The sequence below is a fragment of the Pseudorca crassidens genome, chromosome 20 (genome assembly GCF_039906515.1).
Source record: "Pseudorca crassidens isolate mPseCra1 chromosome 20, mPseCra1.hap1, whole genome shotgun sequence".
Lineage (NCBI taxonomy): Eukaryota > Metazoa > Chordata > Mammalia > Artiodactyla > Delphinidae > Pseudorca > Pseudorca crassidens.
The window spans coordinates 5365245-5389711 of record NC_090315.1 but is presented as its reverse complement, the minus strand read 5'-3'; the positions used below and the strand labels follow the sequence as shown (position 1 = coordinate 5389711).

Below are 24467 nucleotides of genomic sequence, written 5' to 3'. Positions count from 1 at the left end.
TTTTATTTTCCAGGTCAGTTATCCATTCTTCTGCCTCAGTTATTCTGCTATTGATTCCTTCTAGAGAATTTTAAATTTCATTTATTGTGTTGTTTATCATTGTTTGTTTGCTTTTTAGTTCTTCTGGATCCTTGTTAAACGTTTCTTGTATTTTCTCCATTCTATTTCCAAGATTTGGGATCATCTTGACTATCATTACTCTGAATTCTTTTTCAGGTAGACTGCCTATTTCCTCTTCATTTGTTTGGTCTGGTGGGTTTTTACCTTGCTCTTTCATCTACTCTGTATTTCTCTGTGTTCTCATTTTGCTTAACTTACTGTGTTGGGGGTCTCCTTTTTGCAGGCTGAAGGTTCATAGTTCCCATTGTTTTTGGTGTCTGCCCCCAGTGGGTAAGGTTGGTAAGTGGGTTGTGTAGGCTTCCTGGTAGAGGGGACTGGTGCCTGTGTTGTGGTGGATGAGGCTGGATGTTGTCTTCCTGGTGGGCAGGACCATGTGTGGTGGTGTGTTTTGGGGTGTCTGTGAGCTTAGTATGATGTTAGGCAGCCTCTCTGCTAATGGGTGAGGTTGTGTTCCTGTCTTGCTAGTTGTTTGGCATGGGGTGTCCAGCACTGTAGCTTGCTGGTCGTTGAGTGGAGCTGTGTCTTAGCGTTGAGACGGAGATCTCTTGGAGAGCTCTCACCGATCGATATTTCATGGGGCCAGGAGGTCTCTGGTGGCCTCTGAACTCAGCTCTCCCACCTCAGAGGCTCAGGCCTGACACCCGGCTGGAGCACCAAGACCCTGTCAGCCACACGGCTGGAGTGCCTTCAGAGTTGGGGCGGCTGGCCTGCAGTGGCTCTCCTTCTGTGCTGCACATGAGAATCACCAGCTTCTTCCTTGTTTTGCCCCAAAGGCAGTGTGTTTCACAGAGAAAAACAGTAGCCTTGAAAATAGTCACAGCTCTGCGATGGCTTTTTGTTTTTTCCTTTGTGTTTAGTCTGGTTTCACTTGCTCCCAGGGGGCCACGTGCAGAGGCCTCGCACCTGGCTCTTCCAACTGGAGTTCCTAGTGCGGAATCGGTTTTGTCTTTTCTTTTGTTGATCTGTTGTATCACACTGATTGATCTGTGTATGTTGAACCAGCCTTGTGACCCTGGCATGAATCCAACGTGATCATGGTGTGTGATTCTTTTTATGTGTTGTTGGATTCGGTTTGCTAATATTTTGTTAAGCATTTTTGCATCTATATTCATCAGAAATACTGGTCTGTAATTTTCCTTTTTGGCAGTGTCTTTGTCTGGTTTTGGGTATCAGGGTGATTGTGGCTTCAGACGATGCCTTTGGGACTGTTTCCTCCTCTTAGTATTTTGGAAGTGTTTGAGAAGGCTCAGCGTAAGATCTTCTTTTTATGTTTGGCAGAATTCTCTCATGAGGTCATCCAGTCCTGGGTGTTTGTTTGCAGGGAGGTTTTTTTTGTTTGTTTTAACATCTTTATTGGAGTATAATTGCTTTACAGTGGTGTGTTAATTTCTGCTGTATAACAAAGTGAATCAGCTATGCATATACATATATCCCCATATCTCCTCCCGCTTGCGTCTCCCTCCCACCCTCCCTATCCCAGCCCTCTAGGTGGTCACAGAGCACCGAGCTGATCTCCCTGTGCTATGCGGCTGCTTCCCACTAGCTATCTGTTTTACATTTGGTAGTGTATATGTCAATGCCAGATTCTATTTCAGTCGTAGTGATCAGTCTATTCAAAGTTAACTATTTCTTCTCGATTCAGTTTTGGTGGGCTGTATGTTCCTAAAACGTGTCCATTTCTTCTAGGTTGTCCAGTTTGTTAGCAAAGAATTGTTTATAGTATTCTCATGATTTTTTGTATTTCTCTGGTATCAATTGTTATTTTTCCTCTTTAAATTCTTATTTTGTTTAGTTGGGTCCCACATTGTCTGCTTTTGTATTTGATGTAATGAAGTACACTCTTATAGTTTCTCTTTACTTACTGACCATCAGGCTTGAAAATTGATCTGTATTATTGTAGCCGTTTACCTTTGTGTATTTTTCTGTCATATAAAATTCGGTTGCATATGTATAACAGTCCATTCATTTTTGGTGAGATTTGTTTCTATGATTTTGTCTAATATGAACGACCCCTCTGTCACAGTTCTCCTGAATGTATACTCATGGTTATGTCCACCTTTTCCCTAAGTTATGTAACTGTGGGTCAGAGCTGTGTGTCTCTCCTTTTAACCGATAATTCTTATTAATCCCCAAATTGACTGAGGCAGTTAGTACACCTACCAGTAATGTACTGGGACTTAAAGTGCTCAGTGTTTTCTCCCACAACTGATATTTCCATTGTTTTCTCTTTTGCCTCTCATGGGGACGGACTAGGATGCAAAGGCCTAGGACTAGGATCATTTCATGGAAACCAGGGCATAAAGCTGAGTGGACACGATCTACTCGCGATGCTGTATATACAGGACACGTCTGTGTGTATCGGGGTCATCACTGAGCTGTGCCCCAGCTGGGTCAGCCTCAGTTCTTTGGGAAAGACAATTCTACGTATTACTTCCCCACTCTGCTTCAGCGCATTCATACGCGTACCATGAGGTTGGCCACGAAGAGAGCTTTTTTTTTTTTTTGCGGTACGCAGGCCTCACTGTTGCGGCCTCTCCCGTTGTGGCACAGGCTCCGGACGCGCAGGCTCAGCGGCCATGGCTCCCGGGCCCAGCCGCTCCGCGGCACGTGGGATCCTCCCGGACCGGGGCACGAACCCGTGTCCCCTGCATCGGCAGGCGGACTCTCAACAGCAGAGCCACCAGGGAAGCCCGAAGAGAGGATTTACACTGAAGACAGAGACAAATGCCACACATCTGGGCTTTTTACAAAATGATAAATTCCTAAGCCCGTTTACCAGCACAGCAGCTGGCTGTCACTTCAAACGCCACGGTGTTCCTTCACACTAATGGTGTTTCTGGAGAAACGATACCAGGTGTCATCTGACAAGGAGAGAAGGGCTTGAGGGGTCCAGAGAGAGTTTTAGGGAAGAGTTTTGGATTTATCTGTTCGAAACAGGACCCCAAGTTCACCCATTTATTCAGTTACTTAAACGACATTCTGTTTCTGACTGAAGGGATGGAGGTCGATAGCACACAGCAGCCATGTGGAAATTAAAAACAACCAAATATATTACATGAAAGTGGGCCAGAGCATGAAGGTGTGTAAGGTGTGGACACAGACCTGCCGTGTGGGATGTGCCTCACGTCACAGGGGTGAGAGGGGACGGGGCAGTCAGGGAGAGTCATCGCTGGTGGGGAGGGAAGGCACCATGGTTATCCGAGGCCCAGTCCTCCACAGGGACTCCCGGGCCTTCTCCTGCACCCACACCATGTCTCTCCCTCCCTCGTCAGACAGTTCACACAACACGTGCTACAGATTCTCTTCCAGAACCTCCTGGGCACACAAGGTCGTGACAGGGCTCCACCACTCGGACGGTGCACGGTCCCCTCTTGTGTTCAGCTCCTGGCTGCATCTTGGGCTCCTCCGTGGCCGTGTTGAGCCTGAAAGAGCAGGATCCCGAGGCCCAGCAGGACGGAGCCGGCCATGCCCATCCGGATGAGGTTCTCCACTGTGTAGTCTTGCGGGTGTGAGGGTAGCAATTCTGGACGAGAGATCACACGGTCAGAGCAGATCCCAGTCACCCTAGACTCCAGGATGTCCACCCAGGGAACCTGCCTCTCCTTGACAGGACATGACCCTCGGAGCCCAGCCCCATATCTGAGTGATTTCATCACTCGTGGGATCTGACTTGTTTTGTGGCGGGTGGATGGTGTCAGCTGCTCATGAGAATCGTAAAGTGAGGGTGTGAGTGAGGAGTTGGGGAGACCCGAGCCCTTCTCCTGGGTTCTGTGTCGTCAGTGCCTCCAATTCTCATATTACAGCTTCTACACAGTTCCTTAATGAGCCCTTCCTCTAATATGCCAGGTTCCCTCTGCTCTCCTCATTGGGTTCTCTCAGCCGCCATGTGTTCTTTGAATTCAGAACCTGCTTTGGAATCACTTTGGAACAGAGTTGGCTGTGCCCCCGGTGCTCAGGATCAGTGAGAAAAGTGGTCTCTTAAGACAGAAATAATTGAGTGCTGTGTGTTCTGTGTTCAGTCTGAGATTGAACCCTATAATCTTATTCTCCTACTTCTGGGAGTTCCCACTGATTCAACAGCTGAGGACCCAGGATCCAGTGATGAGACTTTGGCGTCAGGGGCCATTGAATGTCCTCCTCTCTGGAGGCCCACTTTGTCCCCTCATTCATTACTACCTCAGACATTTCTGGGGACAGAGCCCTGAGCTGACTGAGTCAGAGAGGACAGGGTCAGGGTCCCTCACCTGAGACCGCGAGCTCCAGGGGGGCACTGGCGTGTGACAGCAGGTAGGGGTTACTGCTGAGTGAGCTGTAGCACCTGTAGGTCCCATTGTGGGCTGAGGTCACGGGACTCATGGAGAATTCGGCCTGGAAATGCCCACCTCGGTACTTTGATCTAAGACGCAGTGGGGGCCGGGCTGCCCCCTCCTTGGACAGAAGGAAAGTTTCCTTTGTGCTCCCTGACTGACACAGCAGGGTCACGGTTTCTCCTGAGGCCACCAGGGGGCCCGGCTGCACCGAGAGGGAGGGCGTGTCAGGGAACCACCCTAGAGAGAGGAAGGGGGGTGAGGGGCTGCCCGCCCCCTAGTTCCGAACTGCGACTCAGCAGGGCCTCCCTGAGGCCCCTCATCTCTGTCTGTCTCTGTTTTCTCTGAGTCTCTCCCTCTCCCTGCCCACCCCCGTCTCTCTCTGTCTCCCTCCCTCCCTCCCTCCCTGGGGACCCCTCACGCCTGGTTCCATCATCACCAGCTGGGGCTCCCCCGGCAGGGCCTGTGCAGAGTCTGGGTCCCTGACTGACCAACTGGCTCCTCACCTGCCACCAGGATGTCCAGGGGGTCACTGGGGGCCGACCACTCGGACGAGAGGTTGTGTCCACCGTAGCATCTGTACCGGCCCGCGTGGGTGTTGGTCACCGGGCCCAGGGGGAAGTCGGCCTGAGAGAGCCCAGCCTGGGGCTGCCGGCCAGGGCTCTGGGGGAGGGCCTGTCTCCCCTCCTGGGACAGAGCGAATCTGTCATAGCCGACGTCAGAGTGACACTGGAGGGTCAGGCTCTGTCCATAGGCCACGACAGGGCCTTGCGGGGTCAGGAGGGAGGGCTTCCCAGACACACCTGGGGGAAGACCAGCCCTGGGCTGTAGGGGCTGGTTCCTCCCATGAAGCCCCTTCTCCCATCCTGGTCCCCAGGCCTCATTGTCACTCACACTCTTTGTCTCTGTCCTGTGCGCCCCGCTCCCCCCTCACCCCACCCTCTCATCTGGGACAATCCTGGGAGAAAAGCATCTAATAATCTGTCTCGTGCCTCAAGAAGTACGTGAGGCCAGGGTGGGACCTCCTCACCTGAGACCAGGAGCTCCAGGGGGTCACTGGGGGCCGACCACACCTGGGGGGTGTCCCTGTAAAAGCCGTGGCATCTGAACATCCACCTGTGGCTGGGGGTCACGCGACCCACGGGGAGCAGGGCCTGGGTCTGCCCCTGGGGGCCTCGCTGTGCATCCAGGGTCCAGGAGGACTTGGGTTCTCCTTCCTTAGTCAGAATGAACCCGTCCAGTCCCTGCCTTGAGCGACACTGGAGGGTCACGTTCCCTCCCGAGGTCACCACAGGGCTCGGCAGGGCTGAGAGGGTGGGTTTGCTGTGGGCCCCTAGGAGAGAAGGAGGGAGCTTGTGAAATGGGGCTCACACGCCCCTTTCCTTCTGCAGGGCTGGGCTGTGAGAGGGACACACCCCTGAGAGCAGACCCCCTTCCTGAGGGCAGAGCCAGAGGCTGGGACCCCCGAGTGTCCTCTCACCTGTCACCACCAGCTCCAGGGGGTCACTGCGCTCTGACCAGCCAGTGGGGCTGAGATAGTAACAGTGATATCTCCCTGCGTAGTCCTGTGTCATGTATGAGATGGAGAAGTTACCCTTGTCCGCGTGCTCCAGTGGGGCCTGTCTGTACCAGGGAGGTGAGCTTCCCTCTTTATGGAAACGGAACACCGGGGCCACCCGGGTCCCCTGACACCAGATGGTCACGGGGCTCCCCCAGGGGATCACAGAGCCTGGCTCAGCCCAGATGGTGGGTTTGGGGAGGGTGCCTGGAAGGACATCAGAGGTTGCGTCACAAGACATCCTCACCCCAGGTCCCCAGCTCTCAGCCCCACCTCCCAGACTCCCCCTCCTTCAGCCCAGAACTGCTGTTCCCCACCCCACTGCCTGGGGGTGGCCCCTTGTCCCCATGATCAGGAGGGAGGTGGGACACCTGGGGACAGACTCACCTGCCTGCACCTGGGTCCTCGGGCCCACACTCAGCCCTGGAAGAGAGACCCCTGTGAGAGGTTCGCCCTGAATCCTGAGCAGCGCCTCTCCTACCCGTGAGCCTCCTGAGTCCTGGGGTCTCCTGACAGAGCAGCCTGGCTGTGGGGAGGGGTCCGTCCCTGTCTGGGGCTTCCCCTCCCCCTCCTCCATCTCACCGAGGCAGAGCAGGGCCGTGAGGCTGGGGGTCATGGCGTCTCGTCCCTGTGGTCCAGGCGGTGCAGATGGAGGAGACCACGGTGCCCTCAGGACGGAGACCCGAGGGTGTGTCCACTGGGAGGCTGGTCCTCCCCGTCACGGGGCTGTCACATCAGCAGCCCCACAGGAAGGGGAACTGCCCCTCCCCCGGAGGCTGGCTCTCATTCCCATGACAGACCCGGTGTCTTCCTGAGACGCCCCTTCCATAATAGGGTGACCCAGGCACGTCTTTCCCTCTCAGAGCCTCCGCGTCCTCAGCTGGTCCATCAGCAGGTCCCTGTGGGGTCCTCACCATGGACAGGGGTCACCCAGGCCCTGGCGATGCTTCAGGGAGGTTGCAGGTTCCTGCTGCACCGCAGAGCTCAGATCAGCAGAGACACACGTTTAACATCTGCCTACAGCTCCATGGAGGTCAGTGTGGCAATGAGCACAGAGGAGAAGTTCGGGGCAATAAGGAAGGAAACATGCCTGCTCCCCTGGCCCCAGAGTGTGGGTTTGCTTTCTGTCTCAGCCCCCTTCAGGGACTTCTCCCTTTTTCTTGAAACAGCGTCCACCCCACCTTCCTGGGAACAAGCCCCTGAGTCGTTCCTGCCTGCTCGGTGGCCCTTGATCCTTGGGCATTGTCTCCTTACTATATGCTCCTGTCTTCACTTTTATGGGACAGAGAGTGGGTCAGTGCTCTGACTTGGGGGACGAAGCTGATTTAATTTAAGTATTCCTCGTCATCCTCCCCCGTGTGCCTTGAGCCCTGAAGTTATGTCTCTGAGCCTCAGTTTCCTCGCCTTCAGCATGTTGTTTGAACCCCACTCTTCAGACAGGTTGTGGGCTCAGTGGTGCCAGGACATGGGTGGGACCCAATATTGGTTAATTTCTAACCAGTATGAGAGGGTGAAGGTGTCAGACCCCACAGTCAGGTTGGATGACTGATGTGCCCACTCACGACCCCCGTCTGCTCTGACACTGAGAAATGCTACTTATGGTGGGGTTTTGTTGTTTATTTATTTTTGGCTGCATTGGGTCTTCGTTGCTGCGTGCGGGCTTTTTCTGGTTGTGGCAAGTGGGGGCTACTCTTCGTTGCCGTGCGTGGGCTTCTCATTGCGGTGGCTTCTCTTGTTGCAGAGCACGGGCTCTGGGTGTGCGGGCTTCAGTAGTTGTGGCTCATGGGCTCTAGAGCTCAGGCGCAGTAGTTGTGGTGCACGGGCTTAGTTGCTCCACGGCATGTGGAATCTTCCTAGACCAGGGCTCAAACGTGTCCCCTGCATTGGCAGGAGGATTCTTAACCACTTCGCCACCAGGGCATTCCCGCTGCTTATGTTTTGTATGAAATACATAGGCATGGTCTATTATAGGAGAAGAGAAATGAAAGTTTCTTAAATGGAGAAGGGACCACAACAAAAAAAAGAGGTGAAAGCTTAGTGACTACCAGTGCCTGAGTCCAGCAAGTGGTCATTAGAATAGAGGTTTCCACCTCTGTGTGGAAGGACAAGGACCTCAGGTCCTCACAGGCAGGGAGGGGTCAGGGCTTCAGGTCAAGGTTGGAATCAGTGTTGCCCCTTCACCTCATTTGTGGCCAGGCACTGGGATATCTCTGCCCACTGACCCATCCCCGAGGTCAGCACTGAGCTGTGTCCTCTGTGCGGTTGTAAAACAGCTTCAATTCATTATAATTGTACATGGATATCTGTCCCACCTGTGAGTGTGAGGCTCACTTGGGGTCATCTCTGCCAGGTACATGCCTAGTCAGATGCTGAGTTTGAGAGAGCGGATGCTGTGGGGCAGGGCAGCCACAAGAAGTCACCCATTTCATCTCTGAATGTCAGGACAGACCTGGGACAAACTCTCTATAGAAAATCACGTGTCTGGAAGCTGAGCATTAGGAATGAACATAAGAGATAAATCCTAATACTGAGAAAAAGTGCTAAGAAGACTATCTGCAGAGTTAGTAACTTGTATTATCCTATCCAAGGAGATAGAATACTAGGAATATATGAAACATTTTAATTTAAGCATGTTTACACATCTGAAAAATTGAAGAAGGAAAATAAATTCTGGAAACAGCAAAAGGGATTATACTGCAGAAGTATATAGGATTTTAGCAATGAATTAGGCAAACACCTTACAGGTAAAAAAGAATACTTTCATTAATACACTCAAGATATTCTTTCCATCAAGGAGAAGATACAGCTGAAGAGCCAATTATGAACTTGGAATACAATATTGAGGAGTTTGTTTAGGATGCAGTTCGGAGAGACTGGAATTAGAAAGTTGAGGTAGATGAGGAGTAGAAAGAACAGGGCCCATGGATATTGTGAATTTCAGAATGAAATCAGTGAGGACAATGTCTGCGACAGTATGAAAGGCCAGTTGTTGGTCTTTTACAGAGATGTAGCAAGAACTTACAATTGCTAGTGTGCATGTGTCTATACATGAAATATGTCTTGCTATTTCGCAGCAAAGGGAAGGAAATTGAAGGGAGAAAACGCCAAAAGATATGGGGAAAATACAGTCAAGGAATTAACTGTCAGTGAGGCCTTCTATACTCACCCAAACTATCATTAAGGGGCAAAGGTGAAGGGGTCAGCAGGGGAGAAATGCATACATGTGAGAGACCTGGGCGTGTCCGACCTGCTTGGACTCACATCTCCTATGTTAAACCTTCATGTCGGGCTCAGCGTGTCTCCCACAACTGATTATGCCTCTGTTTTCTATTTACGTCTAATGTGAATGTACTAGGATGTGGGCATCACAATTCCACTGAAACCGTGGCATAAGATTGAGGTGGAAATTACTATGACCTACAGAATAGAAGGACCTCAGGGTCATCTGCGAGGTGCCACAGTTGGCTCATTCTTGTGAAAGTTGATGCTGTTCCCAGCTGTGTATCCAGTGCATTCAAACGGGCATCTTGAAGTTGGGCATGAAGGGAGTATTTACCAAAGCAACAGATAATGTACACAAATCATAACACTGAGAAAAAGGGATGTTTTCATAGAGCTGGTTTGCCAGCGCACCACCTGGCTGTTGCTTCAAACACCTTGCGCCCATTCATAAATTTATTTACTTATTTATTTTTGGCTGCGTCGGGTCTTCATTGCTGCACACAGGCTTTCTCTAGTTGTGGCAAGTGGGGGCTACTGTTTGTTGCAGTGCGTGGGCTTCTCATTGCGGTGGTTTCTCTTGTTGCGGAGCACGGGCTGCACGTGCGTGGGCTTCAGTAGCTGTGGCACACAGGCTCAGTAGTTGTGGCTCACGGGCTGTAGAGCACAGGCTCAGTAGTTATGGCACACTGGCTTAGTTGCTCCATGGCATGTGGGATCTTCCTGGATCAGGGCTTGAACCCCTGTCCCCTGCATTGGCAGGTGGATTCTTAACCACTGCGCCACCAGGGAAGTCCACCTTGTGCTCATTCAAACTGATGGTATTTTGGCAGAAACTCTTCCATGTATCATTTTAGAGGGGAATAAGCCTTGAGGGGGTCCAGAGAGGGTTTTCGGAAATGGTTTTGGATTTATGTGTTTAAACTAGACCTGAATTTCACCCATTTACTCAGTTGCTTAAAACATTCTGGTTCTAGGCTGAAGGGATCGAGGTCAATAGCACACACCAGTGAGTGTGGAAATTAGAAATAAAGCAAAATGTATTACAAGAAAGTGGCAGAGCGTGAAGGTGACTTCAGGTGTGGACCCAAACCTGCGATGCAGATGTAGCCTCAAATCACAGGAGTAAAAAAAGAAGGGGAGTAGTCAAGAATAATCAGTAATGGTAAGGAGGGAAATTACCACACTTTAATTACGGAAGAGCCTCTACAGCAAGAACCCAGGCATTTCCTGCATGCCAGCATTGATACCCCGTGAAATTCTCAGCAGACAGTTCCCTCAATTCATACTGCAGATTTGCCTCCCAAACCTCCTAGTCATACAAGGATCGAACTCACCGAATGGTGGGTTTGTTCCCTCTGTTTACCTCCTGGCTGCATCTTGGGCTCCTCCGTGGCCGTGTGGAGCCTGAAAGAGCAGAATCCTGAGGCCCAGCAGGACTGAGCCGGCCATGCCCATCCGGATTAGAGTCTCCACTGTGTAGTCTTGGGGGTGTGAGGGTAGGAACTGTGGAAAAAGAGGTCAGAGAGGTCAGAGCAGACCCAAATCACCCCAGGATGCCTACGTGTCCACTCAGGTCACCTGCATTCCATTAACAGGTTGTGACCCTCGGAGCCCAACCCAAAATTGAGCATTTCTGCTACTCATCACTGTTGGCGTCTGACTTATTTTGTGATGGACTGAGAATGTCAGTTACCCCTGAGAACAAAAAAGACAGGGTATGGGTGAGGAGATGCAGAAATGCTTAAGTAATCTCTTTGATCTTGAATGAGTCTCTGGAACTAAACATGCCAGTCCCGGTACCTGGAGGTGAGCATCTCCAGTGTCTCATTTGCATCTAATCAGGAGGCAAAGATGAACACGTGGGGTTTCAATTTGTCCTGAAAGGATGTGGACCTGAAGTGTCAGGGTTGCCCTTATGGCCTCAGTTTCCCAAGATGTCACTCCATAGCCGTCCCCAGAGTAGTCACCATCAGCCCAGACCTCCTCTTCTCCCCTCAGGTGATGGGGGTGGTGGTTGTGGAGCTGCAGCAGGAGGTGTGGGGACAGCTCACTCACCTTGACCTGGCCCCATTGGCCCCGACACAGCCCTGGGCTTCTATGTGGCAATAACACATACAACAACTACAACATAAAGGGGTAAGAATAAAGAGACCTATAGATTTGTAAGGGTTCTACATTTCCCTTGAAGAGGTAAAATACTAGCTCTGTCTTTACTGTGTAAAGTTAAGTATGTACCTGATAATCTCTAGAACAGCCCCTTCAACAGCAGTCAAAGACTTACAGTCACAGCACCAATAGAGAAATTAAAATGGTATGCTAAAAATGTTTTTAAATCCCAGGAAAGGGTAAATAGAAGAACAAGAAAGAGAGGGGACAAAACTTGAAAAAATAAAATGACAAACCTAAATAACAGTGTTATCACTAATAATATTATATGTAAATGGGCGAAACACAGCAATTAAAAGAGCTTGTAAGATTGGTTTAAGAAAACAACCACCACCTACACTATGAAGTCCATAAGAAACTCACTTCTTTTTTTTAAAAATAAATTTATTTTTGGCTGTGTTGGGTCTTCATCACTGTGCACAGGCTGTCTCTAGTTGCGGTGAGCGGGGGCTACTCTCTGTTGCGGTGCGCCGGCTTCTTATTGCGGTGCGTGGGCCTCTTATCGCAGTGGCTTCTCTTGTTGTGGAGCATGGGCTGTAGGTGCGCCGGCTTTAGTAGTTGTGGCGTGAGGGCTCAATAGTTGTGGCGCACGGGCCTAGTTGCACGTGGGATCCTCCCAGACCAGGGATCGAACCCGTGTTCCCTCCATTGGCAGGAGGATTCCCAGCCACTGCACCACCAGGGAAGTCCCAGAAAGTCACTTCTAATATAACATGTAAATAGGTTAAAAGTAAAAGAGTGAACAATATGAATGAACCTTGGAAACATTATTCAGAGTGAACTAAGGCTGACACAGAATGTCGCATTTTGTATGATTTCACCGACACGAACAGCCTAGAGTAGCCAGACTCCCTAAGGCAGGAATTTGAATGGAGATAACCAGTGCCTGGTTCAGGGGGCATGAGGAGTTCTTGCTTAATGGGTACAGAGCTTCTGTTTGGGATTATGAAAATGTTCTGGAAGACGGACAGTGGTCATGATTGCCCAACATGGTAAATGTACTTAAGGCCACTAACTTCGCACTTTAATGATGTTTAAGTGGTGGTGAATATCATGGTGTGTATATTCTACCACATTAAAAAAGTAGAAGGATGAAAAATTACTATGCAAACACTAATCAAAAGAAAATTCAAGTGGTTGTATTGTTTCCTTGTCCCACAAATTACCACAAACTTGGTGGATTAAAACAGCCCAAATATATTATCTTACGGCTCTTGGAAGTCAGCAGTATACAATCAGGTCACTGGTATAAAGTCAGGGAACAGGGAGACATTCATTTACTTCATCTCCATCCAGAACCGGAATTCTCGAAGGCAGTTGAATTCTATATATTGACCTTGTATGCAGCGATGCAGGAAAACTTTTTAATTAGAGTAAAAGATCTTTACATTATTTTGGATTTTCTACAAACACAGCTGGCAGTCTCTTAGTAATACAATATTATTCTTATCCACTTCAGAGCTTCTCGCCTTGTTTTGTTTCACTTACTTGGTTGGTGCCTCCAGGGCCCTGGTGAATACAAGTGGTCATACGGAACATAGTTGGATCATTGCCAGTCGTAGACGAAAGGACCTCAGGTTCTCACCTGTACAAATGACGTCTAGTGTTGTTAAGCATGCCCTCATCAACGAAAGGGAATTCCCTTCTATTTCTGATGTGTTTTTATTTTCACCAGGAATTGTTGGTATATTTTATCAAAGGCTTTGTCTGCATCTATTCAGGTGATTATTTTTTATTTGTTCTATTAAGGTATTGCATTATGTGACAGATTTTTAAAATTTTAAGTTACTCTATCCTTCGAAAAGAAACCCCACAGTATGGTCATGAAGTAATGTCCTTTTAATGTATCACTACATCTCATTTGTGTACACTTTATTTAGGGATTTCCATCTAAGCTCATGTGAGAGATCTTCCTGTGACTTCCCCATGTATAATTCCCTTGTCAGGTTTTGGTATAAATATTTTCCTGATCTGATGTGTTGAGGTATGTTTCTTCTTTTTCTGTTCTTGGGAAATGTTTGTGCAATTTGGGGGTGTGTGTGCGTGTGTGTGTGTCTTTCACGAGTACATAAGTGCTCGGAAGAAATCACCAGTGAAGCCGCCTGAACTGCACACTTACACGTCGGGCAGTGATGACCGTCACAGCATTTGTCTGCATCCCATCACACAGTCGCCATTTCTTTTTTTGGTGAGAACATTTGAGATCTGCTCTCTTCGAAACACTCAAGAATGGGATACAGTGTGATTAGCTGTAACCACCATGCTGTATATTAGATCCCCAGAACTTATTCATCTTATAACTGGAAGCTTGTGCCCTTTGACCAATATCTTCCCATTTCCCCCTCGCTCCAACCCCGGGAACCAGCATTCTCCTATTTCTTTCATTTTGACTTTGTTAGATTCTATATAGTTCAGTCGTGGGTAAGTTTGGATTAGAGTCAATGTATAAGGTGATAGATTTTCCATTTATTCTTATATCCATTTAGTAAATTGTACACGTGAAGATTTCCATCCCATCTACATTTTCTGTATGTTGGCGTCAAATTTCTCATAATGTTCTGTTACTATCTTTATAACGTCTGTAGGATTTGTAGTGCTGCCTGCAATCCCTTTCATGCTATTAGAAGTGTGAGCCTTCTCTCTTTTTCCCTCGGCTGTGGTGGCTAGCATTCATGAATGTTTACAAGAATGAGTTTATTTTTTGCCTTAATTGATTTTCTCTACTTTTTGGTTGTCTTCATTATTAGCTACCCTTGTCATTATTATTCCCACCTTCTACCTTCATTTGAAATAATTTGCTATTTTTTTCCTGAAGTCTTGGTATGATACGTTAGGTCATCGATTTTTGAAGCCTTTTCTAATATATTCATTCATGATTCTTAATTTTCTCATTTCATATGTTTGATGTGTATTATTTGCATTATCATTCATTGAAAACATTTTCCCACTTCTGTTTTGTTTTTTTGTTTTTTTTTTTCGATTTTGGTTTTCAACTCACACATTGATTTTTGAGCAGTCTGTTGCATTATTTCCCAAATGTAAGGATATTAGTTATCTTTGAGGGTAGAATCAGGTGACTGCCCAAGGGCCCCAGGGGCTCCTGGTGGTCTGTGTTGGGAGTCCAGGCTGTCTGATGGTCGTTAGGCGGTGTCCACTGCGGGCAGGCAGCTCCTGTGCCTTCCGGGGTCCGTGCAGTCTTCCTCCCTGGAGCGTGGGGTCTGGGTCCTTCCTGGGCTAGCGGACGGCAAGAGCAGCATACATGCTGGGCTCTTCTGGGGGCTCCCCTGACTGGGGGGCAGGGGTTGCAGTCTCCCGTCTGAAGGTCGAGTGGTTCAGCTGGGCATAGGTCACATCCTGGGGGGCTTCAGATGAGGCGGCCTGCGGTGGGGGAGAGGGAGGGAGGGTGTGTGGTTGGGGTGGGGGAAGCCTGGGGGCCCGGACAGGATGGGACCCACCTGACCGTCCCTCTGCTCGTCCTCTTCCGCTTTTCTGTCCTTCGTGTCCAGCAATCTCCCTGACAGGGAGGAAGGAGAGGTGGCCACCCCCCGCCTTAGTCTTGATCTTGAGTGGTTCACCTGGGTGTACGTCCCCTCCTGGGGGTCTGCATCCTGCCTGTTCTGCTGGAGGGAGAGAGTAGGACAGAAAGGGGACTTCCTGGATCCACTGTGATCTCCTTCCGTCAGCTTTCCACTGTGTTGGCAGAGTGATGCTTTAAAACCTTAGGTCAGGTCACTTTCCTGATGGAAACTCCGGGGACCTCCTAACACCTTGGAGCCTCTGGATTCTTTCTACGGTTCTGATTTCAGTATTAACACGTTGTCTCCCTTGCACATTTGGCTCCAGACGCACAGCCATCTTCCTGCAAAAGCACGTCCCTGCCTCAGGACCTTTGCACTTGCTGCCCCCCCACCATGCACTCTGTCACCTTCTCTTGCTTTACGTTCCTTATCGGGACCTTGCATTCTAGGACGCTACCTGCTTCTTTACATATAGTCTTCTCACCCACCAGGTGAGCTCCCTGCTGCACCTGCAGCACCTACAGGGAGCCGGGGGGATGCGCTCTCCTTGTGCACCACTTTTGGGTGAATGAAGGAAGGGGGGCCTGGGGACTTTCAGGTGATTCACTTATTCACAAATCCTCTTGAGACGTGGGGCTTCTCTGCAACGCCAGAAGGTCAGACAGAGGACGGGGAGCCAGGAAAGGGGACCCCGAAGGAGGGGCCATGAGGTCACAAGGAAGCAGGAGGGGTGGAGTCACAGCAGGACGACCCAGGAAGCCCGGAAGGAGAGGTCAGTGTGGGACGCTGCTGGAGCTGGGATGTGAGGACAGAGACGTGTCCATTGGACTGAGTTTGGCAACAAGAAGGTCTCTGGTGGCCTGGACAGGAGTAGGGGTCTCACCGGATGGTCCAGCTGCACCCCGTCCTCAGGCTGTGTGTCCTTCACGGCAGCATCTGCTGGGGCGGAACAGGGTGTGTATCGCTTGGTGGGATCCCCTGAGACCCCTCAGGGCTGGAGCTCCCGCAGTGCATCCAGTAGGGGCCACTGAGACCCAGGGGTGAGGGGAAGTGTGGGGTTTCAGTGCGCACCCCCTGAGCCCACCCCTTCCCAGCCTTCTCCTCCCCCACACAGGTGCCTCCAGAACCCTGTGTCCCCCACCCCGTCCTCTTCTGCTCACAGAGGGCCTGGTCCTGGGCGGCGGCGGCTGGGCAGGAGCTGGGGAGGAGGCGGGCGTGTTAGGGGGAGAATGAGGGGGAGCTGCGGGCGGGGCGGGCCTGGGGGTCTTCGGGGCGGGAGTTACCTGCTCTGCAGGCCTGTGTCCTTGGGCTCTGGGTCTGCAGCCCCTGCGGGAGGGTGGAAATCAGCCTCGCCCTGGGCTGGGGCAGATAACAGAGGCTCAGCCCTGGGACTCTTACGCCCCCCGCCCCTCACTCGGGATTCAGGAGGAAAGAAGGAGACCTGAACTCATACTTGCGTACATGTTTCAACACTTCATGAGATTGAAAAGGAGGAAAATACCTGAAATTATACATGTCAGCTGACAGTATGTGTTTTCTTTCTAGATTTTTGAGTTTCAGACTCTGGACAATCTTTTTCTAAGCTGACCTTGCCCATCTCTTAGGTTTCCCTTCGGCTGGTGCCCTAAGCCCACCACCTCCAGGGGTCTGAGTCACCCTGTTCCCTACTCACCAGACTTCCTGCGTCTGCTCTGACCCCGATGTCGGACGAGGAGGACGAGGGGCAGCAGGACGAAGGCCACCGAGACCCCAATCAGGACGTTCAGGTACCATTTGAGACCTGGGGCACCAGTGACGTCATGAGTGAGCCCAAGATGCCATTTAATTGAGCACCTACTGTGTGCAGGCTCGTGCTTGGGTCTGTGCATTCATCTCCTCTAACCCACCCCACCCATTTTACAGATGAGGAAACTGAGGCACAGAGAGGGAATTCACCAACCCCAGTGACCCAGTCTGGAGGTGGCAGAGCTGGGATTGGAACCCAGGGCTGTGGGCTCCCTGATGTCCTCCTGCCGCGCCCCGCCCAAAGTGGACACCAGCTTTGTGCTCTGGGGGCTTCTCATCTGCAGGGGGGCCTGTCCGAGGGTCTCATCTGGACCCGAGCGTCCTTCCTTGTTACCCTGCCCTCCCCCACCACAGCAGGGACTGGGGGAGGGGCCGGCTGTGTGCGGTGGACTCTTCATCTTTCCCTCCCCCTCCCCGTACAATGCCACCACCACTGCGGCACTGGGGACAGGCCCCCATACAGTCACATCCTCAGGGGCCTCCCTGTGAGGCCTCCTCTCCTGGGGGGTCAGAGCCAGAAGTCAGAACTGAAGGAAATCTAAGCTCCGGGCCATGATTCTCTGCCTTTACACTTGGAGAAACTGAGGCCCAGGCAGGGGAAGGGGGTTTAAGTCATTGTCTCCAGAGGTGCGTGAACTAAGGCCATAACTGAGCCCTGCCCCCCTGGACCCAACACCATGTCCCACAGACCCTCACTCACCCGTCTGCGGGCCTGGCTCCGTGGGGGGAAGGGCCCCAACTTCAGAGCCTCCTGGGGGTCAGGACAGGAGGTTAGGGTTGGGGGCTGCTTCTCCCCACGTCAGCCCACTGCTCCTCCCCCAGGATGGGCCCCGAGGGGTCATTCCCTCTCCCTGACCCCCACCCTTCATCCACCAGCCTCAGAGCTCCTGGTGCCTGTGGTCACTCCAGCATCTCTATCTGACTCCCAGCCCCCCTGGGACACAAGCTGTGCTGAGATTGGGTCAGGATTTAGAGCAGCTGAGGACCTCAAGGGACAGGCCTGGGGCCAGGTGTCCACATATTGGGCAGAGGCCCCAGTGGCTCACCAGCTCTTGAATTGGGCCCTGTGTGTGGGTGGTGGTGTCCCCAGAGGATCCTGGGAAAATGCCTGTAGTTGGGTGAGGGGCTGCGGCTTCCCTGGGATGCCCCCTCTGCTCACACTCTGGTGCTGTCTCTGCTCTGGGGCTGCCCTTGGCTTTCCCCCTCCTCCTATCTGAGAAGTCTGGTGACGGGACGTGAGAAGCAGCAGGGACGGGAGGGCCTGGTTTCCCTCCGTCCCTCTGCAGGCTGGACCCCCTCCGGATCACCCTCCCTTGACTCTCCTTTGGAGCCCCCCTCACTCCTATCCTAGAAAGGGGGTCACCTTCAGAGCTGACAACAGGGACACAGAGGGGACAGGGCTGGGGCCCCTCACCTGAGACCGTGAGCTCCAGGGGGGCACTGGCGTGTGACAGCAGGTAGCGGTTACTGCTGAGTGAGCTGTAGCACCTGTAGGTCCCATTGTGGGCTGAGGTCACGGGACTCATGGAGAATTCGGCCTGGAAATGCCCACCTCGGTACTTTGATCTAAGACGCAGTGGGGGCTGGGCTGCCCCCTCCTTGGACAGAAGGAAAGTTTCCCTTGTGCTCCTTGACTGACACAGCAGGGTCACGTTCTCTCCTGAGGCCACCACGGGGCCCGGCTGCACCGAGAGGGAGGGCGTGTCAGGGAACCACCCTAGAGAGAGGAAGGGGGGTGAGGGGCTGCCCGCCTCCTGGTTCCGAGCTGCGACTCAGCAGGGCCTCCCTGAGGCCCCTCATCTCTGTCTGTCTCTGTTTTCTCCGAGTCTCTCCCTCTCCCTGCCCACCCCCGTCTCTCTCTGTCTCACTCCCTCCCTCCCTCCCTGGGGACCCCTCACGCCTGGTCCCAGCATCACCAGCTGGGGCTCCCCCGGCAGGGCCTGTGCAGAGTCTGGGTCCCTGACTGACCCGCTGGCTCCTCACCTGCCACCAGGATGTCCAGGGGGTCACTGGGGGCCGACCACTCGGACGAGAGGTTGTGTCCACCGTAGCATCTGTACCGGCCCGCGTGGGTGTTGGTCACCGGGCCCAGGGGGAAGTCGGCCTGAGAGAGCCCAGCCTGGGGCTGCCGGCCAGGGCTCTGGGGGAGGGCCTGTCTCCCCTCCTGGGACAGAGCGAATCTGTCATAGCCGACGTGAGAGCGACACTGGAGGGTCAGGCTCTGTCCAGAGGCCACGACAGGGCCCTGCGGGGTCAGGAGGGAGGGCTTCCCAGACACACCTGGGGGAAGACCAGCCCTGGGCTGTAGGGGCTGGTTCCTCCCATGAAGCCCCTTCTCCCGTCCTGGTCCCCAGGCCTCACAGTCGCTTACACTCTGTGTCTCTGTCCTGTGCGCCCTGCTCCCCCCTCACCCCACCTTCTCATCTGGGACAATCCTGGGAGAAAAGCATCTAATAATCTGTCTCGTGCCTCAAGAAGTACGTGAGGCCAGGGTGGGACCTCCTCACCTGGGACCAGGAGCTCCAGGGGGTCACTGGGGGCCGACCACACCTGGGGGGTGTCCCTGTAAAAGCCGTGGCATCTGAACGTCCACCTGTGGCTGGGGGTCACGCGACCCACGGGGAGCAGGGCCTGGGTCTGCCCATGGGGGCCTCGCTGTGCATCCAGGATCCAGGAGGACTTGGGTTCTCCTTCCTTAGTCAGAATGAACCCGTGCAGTCCCTCCCATGAGCCACACTGGAGGGTCACGGTCCCTCCCGAGGTCACCACAGGGCTCGGCAGGGCTGAGAGGGTGGGTTTGCTGTGGGCCCCTAGGAAAGAAGGAGGGAGCTTGTCAAATGGGGCTCACGCGCCCCTCTCCTCCCCCAGGGCTGGGCTGTGAGAGGGACACACCCCTGAGAGCAGACCCCCTTCCTGAGGGCAGAGCCCGATGCTGGGACCCCCGAGTGTCCTCTCACCTGTCACCACCAGCTCCAGGGGGCCACTGCTCTCTGACCAGCCAGTGGGGCTGCGATAGTAACAGTGATATCTCCCTGCGTAGGACTCTGTCATGTATGAGATGGAGAGCTTGCCCTTGTCCCCGGGCTCCAGTGGGGGCTGTCTGTACCAGGAAAGTGAGCTTCCCTCTTTATTCAGATGGAATTCCCGTACCCCCAGGGTCCCCTGACACCAGATGGTCACGGGGCTCCCCCAGGGGATCACAGAGCCTGGCTCAGCCCAGATGGTGGGTTTGGGGAGGGTGCCTGGAAGGACATCAGAGGTTGCGTCACAAGACATCCTCACACCCAGGTCCCCAGCTCTCAGCCCCCAACCTCCCAGACTCCCCCTCCTTCAGCCCTGAACTGCTGTTCCCCACCCCATTGCCTGAGGGTGGCCCCTTGTCCCCATGATCAGTAGGGAGCTGGGACACCTGGGGACAGACTCACCTGCCTGCACCTGGGTCCTCAGGCCCACACTCAGCCCTGGAAGAGAGACCCCTGTGAGAGGTTCGCCCTGAATCCTGAGCAGCGCCTCTCCTACCCGTGGGCCTCCTGAGTCCTGGGGTCTCCTGACAGAGCAGCCTGGCTGTGGGGAGGGGTCCGTCCCTGGCTGGGGCTTCCCCTCCCCCTCCTCCATCTCACCGAGGCAGAGCAGGGCCGTGAGGCTGGGGGTCATGGCGTCTCGTCCCTGTTGTCCAGGCGGTGCAGATGGAGGAGATCACGGTGCCCTCAGGACGGAGACCCGAGGGTGTGTCCACTGGGAGGCTGGTCCTCCCCGTCACGGGGCTGTCACGTCAGCAGCCCCACAGGAAGGGGAACTGCCCCTCCCCAGAAGCCTGGCACTAGTTTCCACAGGGCTCAGGCTGGAGTGGGCAGCGGCCTTCTGCAGGCTGCCAAGTCCCCGGACTCAGCCCCTCCCATCTTCCAAGCCCGCAGGCGCGTCTCTCCTTCTTCTGCTTCTGAGTCCCATTGACCTTGGCTCTGACCTTTGTACCTCACTCCTTCACTCATCAGGACCTTGGTGGTAACGTGGCCGCCCCCCCCCCCCCGGGTAATCCAGGACTGTCTCCTCATCTCCAGCACTTAGAAGGTGCCTTGGGGGATCTTCAGGGGAAATTCAGGGCTCATCCTAAGAGTACAAAATGATAATAATACAAATAGAACTCAGTATCCTTCTGCGCGGAGTAAGGTAGCGCAGGTAGTGAGTTTCGAAATCACGGTGACTTTCCTGCCCACCCCGTGTGAGCAGAGGGACAAGAGGACAGAGCCTGGGAGGCGACGCCGACTAAGGATACCTCGGGCAGGTGCCTATCACCCCCAGCACGGGTTTCGACACTAAAGGTTTCACAGGAAGCAGAGCAGCTGTTTCCCTACACGTCAGTCTCTGTTACCATCCCAAATGAGATGCGTGACGTCTCCTTTTTCAGAAAACAATTTCTGCGCGTCATAAACCCCAGATGTGAGCTCCAGACACGGTCCAAATACGCCATCAAGTGCCGCGAGCCCGATGCTGGCTTTCGAGCTGGACGGTCAGAAGATCAATGGTTCCCGCCCAAGGTATTTCCTCTCCCCCCACTTCAGTGGTTTGTGTTCATCTCCAAACGCTCCTAGATCATGGAATCCTGTTTGGGTTAATGAGATTTAAAACGAATGGAGATGTTGGGTTCTTTCCTTCACAGCCTTGGTCATACTGGGGTTGATGAGAGACGTGACTGAGGGCTCCTGAGGAAGGGCAGACCCTGCAGAGAAAGGAAGCGTGATACACACAGAATAGGAGGTTTGCCCAAACCACTTCCTGGCTAGATGCCAGTTGTGCATTTTGGGGTGGAATACCACTCAAGCCATATTGTCCTTGTTTCTCCTTTTTGGTGATTGGGTCTTTCCTGACTTAGTTAATTCGGCATGCCCCAGGTTTCTCCAGAGTAAGGCTGTTATTTCCCCTTTGTAATTAATCACTGGTCTGTGGGGAGGCACTTTGAGAGTTTGTACGTATCATGCTCCTTATTAAATTTTCACTTTATAAGTTTAGCAGCTACTGACCCTATGCCATAGCAAAAGCTTCTCTTCTCCCAAATGCACCCATTCACGTGGAAATCACATTGTTTATAATATCCCAGTACTTTTAAATGCCTGTAAAATACGGCCAATCCTTCTTGTGTTTCTTCTGTCATAATAAGCAGACGGATCTAGGCTTTATTTCCTCACGACTCAGAGGCTGTATGGTGTGTTTTAATTTCTGGTTGATCTCGTCCCCACTACCCGCATAGCTCTTCTCTTTGTGTGTTTTCCTAAGTATTCTTACGTTTTTATTTTTCCATATGGAGCTTAGTATCAACGTGTCTAGTTCAAGAAGAAAAGCTTGTTAAACTCAAAAGCTTTTGCACAGCAAAGGAAACCATAAACAAAACAAAAAGACAGCCCACGGATTGGGAGAAAATATTTGTTGCAGATGATGTGACTGACAAGGGATTAGTCTCCAAAATTTACAAACAGCTCATGAGGCTTAATATCATCAAAACAAACAACCCAATGAAAAAATGGGCAGAAGACCTAAATAGACGTTTCTCCAAAAAAGATATACGGATGGCCAAGAGGCACATGAAAAGATGTTCAACATCGCAAATTATTAGAGAAATGCAAATCAAAACTACAATGAGGTATCACCTCACACCAGTCAGAATGGCCATCATCAAAGAATCCACAAACAATAAATGCTGGAGAGGGTGTGGAGAGAAGGGAACCCTCCTGCACTGTTGGTGGGAATGTAAATTGGTGTAGCCACTGTGGAGAACAGTATAGAGGTTCCTTAAAAGGCTAAAAATGGAGCTACCATATGATCCTGCAGTCCCACTCCCGGACATATACCCTGAAAAAAATCCAAAAATCCAAAAGGACACTTGCACCCCAGTGTTCATTGCAGCACTGTTTACAATAGCCAAGACCTGGAAGCAACCTAAGTGTCCATCGACAGGAATGGGTAAAGAAGACGTAGTACATATATACAGTGGAATATTGCTCAGCCATTAAAAAGAATGAAATAATGCCATTTGCAGCAACATGGATGGACCTACAGATTGGCATACAGAGTGAAGTAAGTCAGACAGAGAAAGTGAAATATCGTATGATATCCCTTATATGCGGAATCTAAAAAGAAATGATACAAATGAACTTATTAACAAAACAGAAACAGACTCACAGACTTGCAGAATGAACTTAGGGTTACCGGGCGGGGGGGAAGGATGGAGGGAAGGGATAGTCAGGGAGTTTGGGATTGACATGTACACACTGCTATATTTAAAATGGGTAACCAACAAGAACCTACTGTATGGCACAGGGAACTCTGCTCAATGTTGTGTGGCAGCCTGGATGGGAGGGGAGTCTGGGGGAGAATGGATACATGTATATGTATGGCTGAGTCCCTTTGCCTTGCACCTGAAAGTATCACAACGTTGTTAATCGACTATATTCCAATATAAAATAAAAAGTTTAAAAAAAAAGAAGAAGAAAAGCTTGTTGGTGTATTTGGAGGACTGAGGTACATTTATAAATTAGCCTACGAAGAACTGACGTGTTTGTGATGCTGAGTCACTCTGTCTAAGGATAAGGTGATTTTCTTAATTTGCTCAAATCTAATTTTTCCGCCATTCAGAAATGTTTGAAAGATATACATTTGCATGGGTTAAGTTTTGCACATTTCTTATTACATTTATTCCATAGAATTTTCCTTTGTTGTTGTTGACATTCAGGGTGAAGTTGGGATTTGTGTATATGAAAATGGTTAGTTCATAGAAATTAAGTTTATAGGGACTACTAATTTGATTTTTTTTTAATGGTTGAGTGACTTTTATCATTGAGTCTCTAGGGCTTTCCAGTCTGCTTCCTTTCTACACCCTCCACTCTCACTGCATGATACAGCCCTCCCACCACATCCTCTTTCGCCCAATTCCCCAAGTTCTACACATGCATATTCTCCCTGGTGTTCATAGTCCTCCAAGAACTGGCTCATCCTGCCTTTCCAACTCTGTTTTCCAATCAATATCCCTGTCAGAGCAGAACAACTACAATCCATGTGAGGGCAGGGTCTTGCATTGCCAGAAATTCAGTGAAAAAAAAAGAAAAGTTGGCGATGGTGCATTCTGAGTCCTTTAATATTCCACCCTCTTTTTGGGGGGCAACTGGCCTAGTTTCCTAGCACCTAGAGAACAATGAAAAATTTGTGTAGATGCAAGAATTATAAAGATAAGTCTGATTTGGAAAGCCTATAATACTACAAAATAAGAATCTAAAAGTGTAAAACCCTCATAAAAACAATAGGAATAGGACATCCCTGGTGGCGCAGTGGTTAAGAATCTGCCTGCCAATGCAGGGGACATGGGTTCGAGCCCTGGTCTGGGAAGATCCCACATGCCGCGGAGCAACTAAGCCCGTGCACCACAACTACTGAGCCCACATGCCACAACTACTGAGCCATGTGCCACAACTACTGAGCCCACGTGCCACAACTACTGAGCCGCATGCCACAACTACTGAGCCCACATGCCACAACTACTGAGCCGCGTGCCACAACTACTGAAGCCTGCGTGCCTGGAGCCCGCGCACCACAACCAAGAGCAGCCCCCATTCACGCAACTAGAGAAAGCCTGCACACAGCAATGAAAACCCAATGCAGCCAAAAATAAATACATAAATAAGATTTAAAAAAATAGGAGTAAATTCATTCTCCCAGGCCAGGATTTCCAGAAGTTTCCTTAAGAGCTGATGGAACCAGATGACAACTAGGACAGGACGCCCTTTGTTTATTGCCTTTCTTTCT

At 51.4% G+C, this 24467-nt stretch overlaps 2 protein-coding genes and 1 pseudogene across 20 annotated transcripts in view; 1 reads left to right on the top strand and 2 right to left on the bottom strand.

Moving 5' to 3' along the window:
- CDC42EP5 (CDC42 effector protein 5) overlaps positions 1–24467 on the top strand; it is a 149099-nt gene that overhangs the window by 91878 nt on the left and 32754 nt on the right. For 14 of the 18 annotated variants that reach the window (XM_067719282.1, XM_067719275.1, XM_067719280.1 and 11 more), the window contains 2 exons: positions 16496–16657; positions 21082–21211. The exons of 2 other annotated variants lie outside the window; for them this stretch is intronic. The gene's annotated coding sequence lies outside the window, so the exon portion shown is untranslated. Of the gene's footprint in view, positions 1–15652; positions 15846–16495; positions 16658–21081; positions 21212–24467 lie in introns of those variants that run through there. 2 more of the 18 variants (XM_067719292.1, XM_067719289.1) reach the window with 2 other exon arrangements.
- Positions 2893–6851, bottom strand: LOC137214824 (leukocyte immunoglobulin-like receptor subfamily A member 6; annotated as a pseudogene).
- Positions 9823–20469, bottom strand: LOC137214796 (leukocyte immunoglobulin-like receptor subfamily A member 6). Of its 2 annotated transcripts, XM_067719059.1 has the most exons (13): positions 20297–20469; positions 20102–20137; positions 19634–19918; positions 19184–19486; positions 18660–18956; positions 18091–18393; positions 17377–17427; positions 16564–16671; positions 16175–16217; positions 16052–16089; positions 15775–15827; positions 14829–14993; positions 14186–14751 (listed from the first exon to the last, which is right to left on the bottom strand). In XM_067719059.1, the coding sequence occupies exons 1-13, from the start codon at positions 20328–20330 to the stop codon at positions 14608–14610; spliced, it is 1860 nt and encodes a 619-aa protein (XP_067575160.1). In that variant the 5' UTR covers positions 20331–20469; the 3' UTR covers positions 14186–14607. The 2 variants fall into 2 exon arrangements, with proteins under 2 accessions (XP_067575161.1, XP_067575160.1); XM_067719060.1 differs by lacking the exons at positions 14829–14993; positions 15775–15827; positions 16052–16089; ... (1 more) ...; positions 16564–16671; positions 17377–17427 and adding an exon at positions 9823–10710 and having other exon boundaries at positions 14322–14323; positions 20297–20467.

Excerpts from the sequence above, each read along its gene's own strand:
- LOC137214796 (XM_067719059.1), bottom strand. The coding sequence starts at position 20,330 with ATGACCCCCAGCCTCACGGCCCTGCTCTGCCTCG. Across the intron at positions 16,090-16,174 it reads GACACAGGCCTGCAGAGCAG|CTCCTGCCCAGCCGCCGCCG; the intron begins GTAACTCCCGCC and ends CCTCCTCCCCAG. Across the intron at positions 14,994-15,774 it reads GGGTGCAGCTGGACCATCCG|CAGAACAGGCAGGATGCAGA; the intron begins GTGAGACCCCTA and ends CTCTCCCTCCAG.